The sequence below is a fragment of the Cornus florida genome, unplaced genomic scaffold (assembly GCF_030987335.1).
Source record: "Cornus florida cultivar Cherokee Brave unplaced genomic scaffold, ASM3098733v1 CherokeeBrave_3.0.0_Hap2_Chr10, whole genome shotgun sequence".
Taxonomy (NCBI): Eukaryota; Viridiplantae; Streptophyta; class Magnoliopsida; order Cornales; family Cornaceae; genus Cornus; species Cornus florida.
This window is the reverse complement of record NW_026775580.1, coordinates 94,634,750-94,648,357: the sequence shown is the minus strand read 5'-3', so window position 1 is coordinate 94,648,357 and position 13,608 is coordinate 94,634,750. Positions and strand designations below refer to the sequence as shown.

At 33.0% G+C, this 13,608-nt stretch overlaps 3 protein-coding genes across 4 annotated transcripts; 1 reads left to right on the top strand and 2 right to left on the bottom strand.

The window, feature by feature from the left end:
* Positions 1-1,281: 1,281 nt before the first annotated feature.
* On the top strand, positions 1,282-6,271 carry LOC132276020 (probable flavin-containing monooxygenase 1). Of its 2 annotated transcripts, none has more exons than XM_059777263.1 (5): positions 1,282-1,720; positions 2,107-2,347; positions 4,995-5,070; positions 5,382-5,726; positions 5,813-6,271. In XM_059777263.1, exons 1-5 carry the CDS (start codon positions 1,283-1,285, stop codon positions 6,153-6,155), a joined length of 1,443 nt encoding a protein of 480 aa, XP_059633246.1. In that variant the 5' UTR covers position 1,282; the 3' UTR covers positions 6,156-6,271. The 2 variants fall into 2 exon arrangements, with proteins under 2 accessions (XP_059633246.1, XP_059633245.1); XM_059777262.1 differs by having other exon boundaries at positions 4,995-5,173; positions 5,377-5,726.
* A 178-nt stretch (positions 6,272-6,449) lies between these two features.
* LOC132276023 (peroxiredoxin Q, chloroplastic) lies at positions 6,450-9,012 on the bottom strand. The gene is made up of 4 exons (XM_059777265.1): positions 8,766-9,012; positions 8,485-8,622; positions 7,879-7,968; positions 6,450-6,828 (listed from the first exon to the last, which is right to left on the bottom strand). Exons 1-4 carry the CDS (start codon positions 8,967-8,969, stop codon positions 6,610-6,612), a joined length of 651 nt encoding a protein of 216 aa, XP_059633248.1. The 5' UTR covers positions 8,970-9,012; the 3' UTR covers positions 6,450-6,609.
* LOC132276024 (peroxiredoxin Q, chloroplastic-like) lies at positions 8,978-12,813 on the bottom strand. The gene is made up of 4 exons (XM_059777267.1): positions 12,581-12,813; positions 12,300-12,437; positions 11,715-11,804; positions 8,978-10,542 (listed from the first exon to the last, which is right to left on the bottom strand). The coding sequence occupies exons 1-4, from the start codon at positions 12,767-12,769 to the stop codon at positions 10,324-10,326; spliced, it is 636 nt and encodes a 211-aa protein (XP_059633250.1). The 5' UTR covers positions 12,770-12,813; the 3' UTR covers positions 8,978-10,323.
* Positions 12,814-13,608: the final 795 nt, after the last annotated feature.

The following is a 13,608-nucleotide window of genomic DNA, read 5'->3' as shown; positions in this document are numbered from 1 at the left end:
ATGGAGTACTACTAGTATTAAATATGGAAATACCATACCTTAGTATTTAAATTTGAGTAATGACAGTTGAATAGAAGAATTAGGTTAAATTTATTATATTTAATTGGTCAATGTATGTCAAATATAAAAAAGTGAGATTCATCACTTTCTTATCTTATACGTTAATGACCAATAATATTTAATAAGTCTAACAATTCTTATTATTTAAATTTAAAGACAGTATTTGTTAGATTTGTAACTAATAGGCCCCTCCCTACCGAGAATTAGAATACTTAAAAAGAAGGAAAAAAAAGTAATACTTCAAAGAAAAAAAAAAAAAAAAATTTGTGCCGGCCCCATCATATCATATAAATGATCTACACATATGCTATTTTCAAACGAAAATGATTGTTAAGACCACGGGGAATTCATATGGGGGGATGGTAATTTATATAGAGGGATTTTTTCTTAATTTTAGTGGGGGCAATTTCAAATTTTAATGGATATAAATGCAAACAAAATATAAGTTTATAGGTATAAAATATAATAATAAAAAATTTCATTGGGAGCACATGCCCCCACTGATCCCTTCACAAATCCGTGCCTAGTTAACACCAAATAAATAGGCAACTGAAATGAGTTTTTATTTTTATTTTTTTACCTCTGACGCGTTTTTGTGATATTTCAATCAAGCGTTTCGATTGTTTGTCACGATTTTTCTCGCATGATTCTTTTTCAAAGATTCTTATCACATTAATTATAACATTTAATTTCATGATAGCTTAGGGGGCTATGATCAGGAAGAATTTAAATTTATAGATGAGATTATGATAGATAAATGGGGATTAGGTACAGACATGTTCATCAATGCCGTGTACTTGTATGAAAACACGCCATATATACAAGATCTTGAAAGTACAGGGAAATTCAACAACCCTGTTAATTAACAAGCTTAAGAATCCATATATGAATGGGAGGAAATTTCCCCACTATAACTAACCAATTTCACATGATACTACAATAATACATTAAAGTATTAGCGAGAGAAATGGTCATATTTCACATAATACTACAATAATACATAAAGTATTGGCAAAAGAAATGGTCATCATTAATAACTCAACTTTCACTTCTCTCTCTCTCTATCTCTTTCCATCTTTTTCTCTCTCCAACTCTTCAAGTCAATTCACGTGCCAGGTCTTATAACCAGCTCATGCACTACTTCTAGCTCTATAAATCCACATCCATTTACGTTCAAAGACAATATCTCTCTTAAGCAAAAGTCTCAAACACATACTCAACTATGGTGTTGTTCTCTAAAATTGGCATTGTCGGTGCTGGCATAAGCGGTATTTCCGCGGCTAAACAGCTGGCCAAACACCACCCAGTGGTGTTTGAGGCTACCGACTGCCTTGGAGGGGTCTGGAAACATTCTTCTTTCAAGTCCACTAAGCTTCAGACCCCTCGTTGTGACTATGAGTTTTCGGATTATCCTTGGCCTAATAGGGATAATTCCAGTTTTCCATCTAATTTAGAGATATTGGAATACTTATATTCTTATGCTACCTACTTTGATTTGCTCAAGTTTGTCAATTTCAACTCAAAGGTGGTAGAAATCCGGTTTGTTGGTGATCGTGAAACCGCCGATCTTGGTGGTAAACCGGGGGAATATGCAACTTTGCTGGCCGGCCAGCCGGCATGGGAGGTTGCTGTCCTGGACAATCAATCTGAGACCATTCAGGTCATTTTTAAATTGTCAAGCTAGCTAAAAGAATTGCTTCAAAAACTTCTTTTTCATGCATGCATCATATTTTAGGTCAAAAAATAAATGAATTTTCACTTTATGCATGTGATATCTATTTCTTTTAATTATAATAACAAAGTTATTATGGTGCATGATAACGTTAATTAGGGTTTACAAAAATTTGTTCATCTGTAAAATAAAATCCGAATTCTTCCCCTGATTTAAAAATAAGCCTAGCTTAGTAGCTTGTTAAAAAGTTACTATGATTTGATTTCCTTGATTATGTATTATATATATATATATATATATATATATATATATATATATGAATATTTTGTTGAGGCTGTTTCTGATTTTTTGTTATTCCTTTTTATTTATTGCAGTGGTATGCCTTTGAATTTCTTGTGGTTTGCACTGGGAAGTATGGTGACATACCAAAAATACCAGCTTTTCCCCACAACAGAGGTCCTGAAATATTTCAAGGACAGGTTCTGCATACTCTTGATTACAGCAAACTCAACGAAGAGGAAGCTACACAACTATTCAGAGGAAAGAAGGTTGTAGTCGTTGGCTACAAGAAATCAGCTATCGATTTAGCTGTTGAATCCGCAGAAGCAAACCAAGGTAAAAATAAATAAAGCAAACACGCGCAGATACACACACAAGCTGCACATACAAGTCTTGCAACATTAATTTTGAAATTTATAACATAAAAAATTCTCTAGAATTTTCTTCTCATTGACATATATGTATTCATGTATTTACTTTGATAATAGCAGGATGCATGCCTCACCATGGACATACAAGGATTTAATTATGATGATCATTAGGTAGCTTGCATGAGTGTTGTCTGTGTGTTTTGAACAAGCGAAATTTACTGTTTTGTTATGATTGGTAGCACCACATATATAGGTTGCTTAGACTTGGAATTCGATGAAGTTCAGTTAAAATAGTGAATTAAATTTTCTCTCTTTTCTGCATATACATGTTTAATATTGTTTTATATCTACTCTAATGCCAATATAAATCCATATTTATACAAATACATCTTTCATTAGGATTATATTATCAATACAAAATTTAAATCCTACATTCGTTAGCAATTGTTTCCTTAAGGTTTGCATTTTATATGCATAACTATTAACTTATGCATACTAATATGTTCATAAAAGCAACTAAGATGATCAGTAACTTAACAGTCTTGTCTTCTTTTAAATTAAAAAAAGTAGAGGTTAAAAGTCTTCTTTTACTCATTATTAATATATATATTACAGTAGTTATATTTACTTACACACAAGCTCCACTAGCTTTGATGGTAAAATTAATGGAAATCTTGGTCCAATATGTATATACTTACTATATATGATTTTCGACAGCGTGAGAGGATATCTGACTGCTGTTTAATCTGTAATTTAATAATATTTATCTTAGTAAATGTCAGTGAGTTTCACTGTCTTTTCTGGGAAAAGTAGGTGTAGTTTTGGTTCCAAAAGAAAACAGTTATAAATTCCTACGTTTTTTCAACCGTTGTGAACGTAAAAATATGCATGGTCTTTTGAATTCTCAAAAGTCAAAGCTCATACAGAGACGCGATGCTTTGACTTGCGGAGGTAACACACGTTTTCAGTATTTTCTAAATGCACGTACTGTTTGACTTTGACTTTAGAAGAAGACAATTCACATGATGTACATAAAAGGAAAGAAAGAAGTTACTATTTTTGCACTATATACAAGTGGGTAAAGTACCGACCACTATATGAAATTTGACCAAAAAAAAAAAAAAAAAAAAGACACTCAGATAAAATTTACTTATTTTTTTAGACAAAAACACCTCTTAAAAGTTTAAAAATCGATAAAGATAGACCTTTACATGAAAAATTGACCACTTTACAATTTAATAAATTAGATTAATCTATCCTCATGAATAATTTATGCATAAAAAAGAAGTAACCAAAAAAAAAAAAAAATTATATTGTTCACTTTTTTTTTTTTTTTTTGTTATTTACTTTATAAATGTCCCATCTTCTTAAAGATGTAGACGTCTAAAATGATTTTTTTATTCCATACATATATTTCAAATAAATTATATTTTTTTATTACTTCTTTTCTTTTTCTTTTTTATTTTTAAATTAAGATGTTTAATTCTTTCATTTAAAAAAACTAAACCAATCTTTTTTCCTTAAAAATAAAAAATATGGTACCAGTATAACTTTATGCATCTTAAATTATATATCAAATATTATGCATTTCCCAACATAAAAGGGGAAAAAAACAATAAAACAAAGGGGAAAAAAAAAAAAAAAACAAAGGCATGCATAAAGTTATACTGGTAACTATTTTATTTTATGTTGGGAAACGCATAATATTTTATATATAATTTAAGATGCTTAAAGTTATACTGGTATCATATTTTTTATTTTTAAGGAAAATAGATTAGTTTGATTTTTACTTATAAAATTGAAAAAAAGAAGAAGAATAGAAATAATAATAAAATATAATTTATTTGAAATATATGTATTGAATCAAAAAATCATTTTAAATGTTTACATTTTTAAGAAGTTGTGGGACATTTATAAAGTAAATAACAAAAAAAAAAAAAAAAAACAGGTGAACAATATAAAGTTTTTTTTTTTTTTTTTACTTTTTTTTTTTATGTATAAATTATTCATGAGGGTAGATTGGTTCAATTTATTAAATTGTAAAGTTAAAAAAATCTTATAAACGGTAAAATGGTAATTTGGTCAATTTTTTATGTAAAAGGGTGTCTTTGTCTATTTTTGAACCATCAGGAATATTTTTGTCCAAAAAATAAATAATTTTTTTCTGAATATTTTTTTTTGTCAAATCTCAAAAAGTGTGATTGTACTGTACCCATACAAGTATAACCCAACAAGTTATTTGTTTTTATTACGCCGACAATGTTTGAAAATTCAATATCGTGTGCCCAACAAATATGTACCTGTGGGCATAAATTCAACACACAAACTCTCGTGACCTTGAAAAACTAGCAGCTAACGTGGATGGGTAACGACCGTCAGATGATTTTTTGTTTACCCCAAAAGTAAAAGTGTACACCAATAAAAACATACAATCTTGTAGAGATATAAAATAAATAAATAAATATTTTTTTTTGGTAAATAGATAAATAAATAAAATTGATAGTTTTTTATATGGTTGGTTATTTTCATTTTTGATTTTGGGAAAGTTTTGTTAATGAGAGAATTGATCAATTTATAAAGATTGTGATGATTTTAATTGGAATCTCTTGAAGGGTTGGATGTTCAACCTTGTACTATGGTGATAAGGACCCTGCATTGGACTGTACCACATTACTCGATTTGGGGGTTGCCATTTTATTTGTTCTATTCAACAAGATTTTCTCAGTTCCTCCATGAAAGACCAAACCAAGGCTTCCTCAGGACCCTCCTTTGCCACCTATTGTCTCCTGCAGTAAGTGTGCATTTCCTAAAGGAAAATAAGTATTCCGACAATCGAACTAATCCGACTGTTTCTATATGATTAGAGGTTGACGTCATGATGACATCACACCTATGAGATAAAAACAGCCGAATTAGTCAGATTGTCGGACTCCAATGAGTTGATATTATAGAGAGTTCATAATTAATTGTTATTATCATAATGGTTCTTGACAGAAAAGAGCTATGTCAAAGATTATTGAGTCCTATTTGGTGTGGAAGCTTCCATTGGAGAAGTATGGATTGAAACCAGATCACCCATTTGAGGAAGATTATGCTTCTTGTCAAATGGCTATCTTGCCGGAAAATTTCTTCGATGAGGCTGACAAGGGAAACATTGCATTCAAAAGAGCATCAAAATGGTGGTTCTGGGAAGGAGGGGTTGAATTTGAAGACAACACTAGGTTGGAGGCTGATGTGGTGGTTCTTGCAACTGGATATGACGGGAAGAAAAAGCTCAAATCTATATTACCCGAGCCTTTTCGTAGCTTGATAGAATTTCCTTCTGGTATGATGCCCTTGTACAGGTAAGGCATAATCTCAAAGCTATGATTTTACTTTCCATATCAAAACAGGTCCAAGAATTTCAAAGAATTGCTTGATCTTCTGGCAGGGGCACAATCCATCCCTTAGTTCCGAACATGGCGTTTGTGGGTTACATTGAGAGTGTTTCAAACCTGCATTCTGGAGAGCTGCGGTGCAAATGGCTAGCTGAACTTGTGGACGATCAATTCAAGCTTCCAAATGTGGAGAGGATGCTTGAACAGACAACCAAAGAGATGGAGATCATGAAGAGGACAACCAGGTTTTACAAGAGGCACTGCATTTCTACCTTCAGTATCAACCACAGCGACGAAATCTGTGAAGAGATGGGATGGACATCTTGGAGGAAGAAGAACTGGTTCGCGGAAGCATTTAGCCCTTACAGTAGTCAAGATTATGAACAAGAAAAATGAAACAATGATACTAAATCTATGCTTTTGTCCCTAGAGAGAAATCTTTTGTCATAAAAATAAAAGAGAGTAATTCTTATAGGAATAAAATTAAGCCCTATTAAGTGCAAAGGAGTGTATTATAGGCCTATAGTTATCAATAAAGCATTTATGCTCTTAAATTGTATTAGCTCAACATATTTATAGTGCAAGAAGAAATACATGGTTAGTGTGCTTTCCCTCCCGAATACAAACATTGGGCAAAAATAACTGCAACACAACATCGTTTGCATTCCTTACATGCCACAGTAGCTTGCGTAACGAAGAACAAAAATAATATATCTTTCTTAAATTAATTGCTACGAGTAACAGGGTTCGGACTCATATGAAGATTTCAAACATCTAACATCAAGACAACAAATTTGATGGGCAGGGGAGGAAAAAAAAACACATTGGATTGAGAATCTAACTTACGGACTCAAATACTTTGAAGTATCTTTAGGGTCTCGTCAATATGCTTTTCGGGTTGGAACTGGTTGTTGTAGATGAGTTGAACCACCCCCTTCTTGTCAATAACATAGGTCTGTCTTCCAGGCAAGGTTCCAAACAGATCCGATGGCACACCCCAGTCTTTTCTGACCTTGTTACCCTCATCACTTAGCAATGTGTATGGAAGTCTGTATTTTTTCGCAAACGCCTTCATCCATTCAAACATTTTTGTAAGCCACAAGCATGGTAATTGTCACAAGCTAATTATAAACCACTCAATCAGAAGATAGTCAAGAAATAAAACCATCTCATGGAAGTTCGTAGCCATTATGGTCTTATTTCTCACAACCGCAGAATTCCCGTGGACCATAATATGACAAAATGCAACACAGCAAAGGATCTTCCACGTAGAAATTTCACAAGAAGTGATTGAAAGGCACGGTTCAAAAATGGGAATAAATTTCAACAACTGAGTCATAGTCAAACAATCTCAAGCTTTACCAATATAATATGAGTTTTATAATTATAAATTTATAAGCAGTTAAATACCTCAAATTGCACAGCTAAACTAATGTTGTCAATTTCAGTATAGTAATTGAATGGCTATGTCAAAAATATAGGAAAAATTAACAAGAGTCTTAAATAAGCTCACGCGTGAACAACACATGACAAGCTTCATAATTGGAAGAAGGTAATTGGCTCAAAATGCACAAGCTAACAATTATAATTGATTTCAGAACAGATAATGGATGGGTCAAATAAATTGAAAAAATGAAGCAGCTTCCATTCCAAAAAAATGAACCCAGAAATATTGAACCAATATCACATGGTAACAAGCTCAGGGTGCATAAATAATTCTTTCTATTACATTATTCAGTTTTAAGTCAATGAAATTATGCAATTAATAGGCGCTTAAGTTTGTTTAGTCACTCTTAGGCATAAAGTTTATAATGCTAGTCTGACACATGTTTCAAACTACTTAACCATATCATTTTTTGACCAATGATATCTTCAGCAGATAACAAGTTTAATCTTACCTACTAAATAAGGAAAAGCAAGTATGTTAATTACATCAATAAGCCTAATTCCTACACAATCAAGTACAGAGAGCAGATGTCTCTGGATGCCTCTCAATTGTTGAGCAATATACTGCAAAGTCATACAGTTATAATTGTAACCTTCGGGTGCAGGGACTAGAGGTTAAATTTCATCCTATCTATTGCTTAGAACGTGTCAATGGCAAGATGTTTTGCCATACCTTGTGTGATGATGGATCATCGCCGCTTATTCCAACAACCTCAGCTCCTGCTTTCTTAAACTTTTCATAGGAGTCCCTGAAAGCACATGCCTGTGAAGAGTTTCAAAGTTGTTAACTTCTGAATTATCAAGTAATCTGTTTGGGTATTCACTTAATCAACTCAACACTCCTCGTTTCGCGCCTTCTATATTCTAACCAAACCAATGTCGCAAAATGTATTTCCTAAGATGCACTTGGAAAAATATTGACAGTGATTCGCATACAAACAGTTCAAGAATGACCCGGAGAGTAAAGAGCAATAAAGATGAAGAATGATATGTTGTCATTTCAAATTGAGCATAACAGTTAGCAAATTTCAGAAACAACTGGGAAAAAAAAAAAAAAAAAGAAATCATTTACAGAATAGGTGCAAAACATACTAGCATTCCGGATATTTGTATTAAATTGGACAAATTAAGATTCATATGACTATATCTGGACATTTTTTTAGAATGATTTGATAACTATATTATGTGATTGTTGTCCTGAAATTAGATCAACACAATCACATTGATCATAAAGAAAAGAATTATGACATGGGAAGCAATAAAACAAAGGAGATTTGACCTGTTTGGTGCAACCAGGGGTTTCATCAGCAGGGTAGAAATAGACAACAACAGGCTTGCCTTTGAATTTGGAGAGGCTCACAGTCTTTCCATCCTGATCTTTCAATGTAAATGATGGAGGCACCCCACCTTTGTTCACCTTTAAAGAGAACAAATTAACACAAACAATCAAATACATTACCATCCATGATAATGATATGATAGATATTACAGATAATATAATTATTCTACAATAAAAGCAAGGCAATAAATAGAAGCAACCGAATGTGGTTAGTTAATTACCTTGGCAAAAATGGAACTCCTGAGTAGTGAAGAAGTAGAAGAAGAGGGGATTGAGAGAGAAGTAGCATAAGAGAGTTTGAGTCCACAAAACTGAGATTGTGATGATTTGGGGAGAATTGAGAGGTTATGAGAAAATGGGGTTTTAGGGGTTTGGTTGGGAAGTAGAGAGGGGAGAGAGTGCTTGGCGAGAGAGAGGGAAGCCATTAGTGGTAGAGAGAGAGAGAGAGAGAGAGAGAGAGAAGGTGGGGTTTTGGGTAGAGGATCAAGTGTGTGTTGTGTTAGATTCTTGTGTTATTAAAAGTAAGAATGGGGTTGTGTTGTTGAGAAAGATAAGGGAGATGTGGGGAGAGCCTATTGCTCTGCAAAAATTTATGGGGATAGATTGGGTTTTGGGCGTGGCAGATTGCTGACCTCAACTTCCGATTATGGTTCTACTACAGTTTATACAAAACAAGTTTTTTTTAGTTGGTTAAATTGGTTTAAATTGTCCCAGGCATAGCGGGTTGACATGATCTTAAAAATATGTCCTTTAGTTTGGGGTGCCATGTGAATTCACCGAGAGAGAGGTCATTCTGACTTACCAATTTGAAATTTTTATACAATGACCTAATTAGTTGAACGTCTCTCTTGTTACTTTGTTAACACCAATTTTCATATCAAGAGGATGTAGTTTTTTAAGCATTTCAAAATATTACCGCAATAGAATTCTTGCACCCACGAGAGAATTTTAATCTTTTGTAATGAGTGAGGAATAAGGCCTGTCACATGTCTAACAAATCAACACTGGCCACAAATTTAGTTGGGTGGGAACTGGGTAACATCTAAAATTTATTTTATTTTTGGGACTAAACAAAAACAAAATCTTTCCATTTTTTAATTTTTATTTATTTGTTTGTTTGTTTTGAAGTAACTACCATCTAGAACTTAAGAGCAGAAATTCGTTTAAATTATTTTGGGAGGAAACTCAGTCATTCCTACTGATTAAAGCACAAGATTTGTCTTAGTGAGTTTATTATATATTTACTTTTTAACACCTTTTTTTTTTTTTTTTTTCTTCATGAATACAGTCTAGAATTTGTTTAATTCATTGTTCTCAAATCTCTCTCTTTATTCTAACAATGAATTTTAAGAGTCAAAATTTACTCTAAAAGACAAGTAGTAGTAACTATTTTTTACCGGTCACCAGAGTGTAGTGTAATTTCACAAAATTTAGGGGAGAGTCTTCTATAACTTTCCCATAAATACAGTCTGCTCAACATGCTTGAACCATGGTTGACTCGATTGAAATAAAAACCCTAAATGGAGTGGGTTTAAGGCAGTGGATCGTGTAGAGAACAAATTTGATGGGCAGGGAAGGAAAAAAAAACACACATTGGATTGAGTATTGAAATATATATTAGATATATGTATAATATATTATACACTTAGTGTTGGATGTAGGCTTTAGTGCCGAACTACGTATATATTAGTGTTCTTAATCTTTCTCTATTTCATCTTCCTGTTTTACATCATATATTTCTACATCATAAAGTTAACATTGAGAATCCAATGTAAGGACTCAAATACTTTGAAGTAGCTTTAGGGTCTCGTCAATATGCTTTTCGGGTTGGAACTGGTTGTTGTAGATGAGTTGAACCACCCCCTTCTTGTCAAGAACATACGTCTGTCTTCCAGCCAAGGTTCCAAACAGATCCGATGGCACGCCCCACTCTTTTCTGATCTTGTCACCCTCATCACTCAGCAATGTGTATGGAAGTCTGTATTTTTTCGCAAACGCCTACATCCATTCAAAAGTTAAGCCACAAGCATGTTTGATTTATAAATATCTCATAGAAGAAAGTCAAGAAATAAAACCATCTCAGGGAATTTGTAGTATTATGGTTTTATTTGTCACAGACCGTATCATGACAAAATGCAACACAGCAAAGGAGCTGCCATGTAAAAATTCAAAAAATACGAAGCTATTGAAAGGCACGGTTCAAAAATGGGAAGAATAAATTTCAACAACCGAGTCATAGTAAAAAAAGCTTAAGCTTGAACAATTTAATTTGAGCTTTACCTTTTTTCGTCCCCATGTCGCCACACGGGGGACATGGGAAAGTAAAAAAGGGAATCCTATCAACTTGTTCCGACCTAGGAAAATAAGTTTATGAGCTTGGTCTTACTTCACCGTCGAGAAACGAAACAAGCATTAGCTCTCCCTGAAAAGGAGGTGATCCAGCCGCACCTTCTAGTACGACTACCTTGTTACAACTTCACTCCAGTCACTAGCGTAAGCAGTCAAGTACCTCAAATTGAACAGCTAGCTAAAGCTTTCAATTTCAGTATGGTAATTGAATATAAAAAATAAAAAATAAAGGAAAAATTAACTACCGTCATGGTTAAATAAGCAAATGAGTGAACAACACGTGACATGCTTCATAATTGGAAGAAGGTAATTGGTTCAAAATGCACAAGCTAACAATCAAAATTGATTTCAGATAGGTCGTATAAATTGAAAAAATGAAGTAGCTTTCATTCTAAAAGATTTACCCGAGAAATATTGAATCAGTGCACGTGGTACCAAGCTCAAGATGCATAAATAATTCTTTCTATTACATTATTCAGTTTGAAGTCAATAAAATTATGCCAATTAACATGTGATTATGTTTGTTTAGTCACTCTAGGAATAAAGCATCTAATGCTAGCCAGGACACATGTTTCAAACTATTTAACTATTAGTTTTTTTTTCTAACCAATGACATCTTCAGCAGATAACAAGTTTAATCTGACCAACCATACAACGAAAAGAAAAACAAGTACAGAGCGCAGATGTGCATTTACATTGTTGAGCAACATACTATGAAATCATACAGTAGTAGTTGTAACCTCTGGGTGCAGGGACTATAGTTTAAATTTCATCCCATCAATTGCTTAGGATCCAATGCTAAGAATTTTTTTTTGCATTACCTTGTGTGATGATGGATCATCACCACTTATTCCGACAACCTCAGCTCCTGCTTTCTTAAATTTTTCGTAGGAGTCCCTGAAAGCACATGCCTGTGAAGAAGAGTTTCAAAGTTGTTAGCTTCCGACTTTTCAAGTAATCTGTTTGGGTATTCACTTAACCAAACCAATGTTTCATAGTGAATTTCCTAAGATATAGTTCGAAAAATATTGACAGTGATTCACATACACTCAATTCAAGAATGAACCGGAGAGTAAAGAGCAACGGAAGACCCAAAAAATAAGAAGGATATGTTGTCATTTCAAAATTGATCATGATATATAGTTAGCAAATTTTAGAAACAACTGGGAAATCATTTATAGAACAGGTGTATAACATACTACAAGCATTCTAAAAATTTGTATTAATTGGGACAAACTAAGATGCATATGAGTATATCTAGACATATTTAGAATATTGGCCAAAATGGGAATGAATGAAGCATTTTTTAGAATGATAATTAGTTCAAACTATTCACATTGATTAGAAAGAAAAGAAAAATTATGATATGGACAAAAAAAGAAAAAGAAAAAGAAAAGAGATTTGACCTGTTTGGTGCAACCAGGGCTTTCGTCAGCAGGGTAGAAATAGACAACAGCAGGCTTGCCTTTGAATTTGGAGAGGCTCACAGTCTTTCCATCCTGATCTTTCAAAGTAAATGATGGAGGCACCCCACCTTTGTTCACCTTTAAAGAGAACAAATTAACACAAACAATCAAATACGTTACCATCCATGATAATGATATGATAGATATTACAAATAATATAATTATTCTACAATAAAAGCAAGGCAATAAATAGAAGCAACCAAATGTGGTTAATAATTTACCTTGGCAAAAATGGAACTCTTGAGTAGTGAAGAAGTAGAAGTAGTAGGAATTGAGAGAGAAGTAGCATAAGAGAGTTTGTGTCCACAAAACTGAGATTGTGATGATTTGGGGAGAACTGAGAGGTTATGAGAAAATGGGATTTTAGGGGTTTGGTTGGGAAGTAGAGAGGGGAGAGAGAAGGAAGCCATTAGTGGTTTTGGGTAGAGAGGATCAAGTGTGTGTTTAGTTTCTTGTGTTATTAATAGTACGAAAGGGGTTGTGTTGTTGAGAAAGATAAGGGAGATGTGGCGGATTGCTGATCTCAACTTCCGATTATAATTCTACTACACTGATACATAATGTGCACATCTACCGACACATAATGTGCCGTGTGAATTCACCCGAGAGGTTAATTCTGACAGATTAATTTGAAATTTCTATTATATTGAATATTATTACCTCCCTTGATAAGGGTGTCATAAATGAACAATTGAATAATCTTTAAATTCAATTTGTGAGAATTACGATTCTCTAGTCTATTATAAGATGGAGGATTATTTGTGGACAAGTTAAAATCTCTTTTCCTATTTTACCTGTATTAAAATAATAATAATAAAAAAAAACAATTGCACTTTTACTTTCAGATTGCATTACTTTGTTAACACCACTTTTCATATCAAGAGGATGTTGTTTTTTAAGCATTTTAAAATACTATTGTACTAGATTTCTTTCATAGGCCCAGAGAATTTTAATCTTTTATAGTGAGTGAGGAATAAGGCCTGTCACATGTAACAAATCAACATTTGCCCCAAATTTAGTTGGGTCAAATCTGGGTAACATCTAAAATTTATTTTATTTTTGGGATTAAACAATAACAAAATCTTTCCAATTTTTAATTTTTAATTTTTGAAGTAACTGCTCACTAGAACTAAAGAGCAAAAATTCTTTTAAATTATTTGGGAGGAAACTCAGTGGCATTCCTGCTGATTCAGTGAATAAGCTTTGTCCTAAAATTGTTTGTTGAGTTTATTATATATTTACTTTTAAC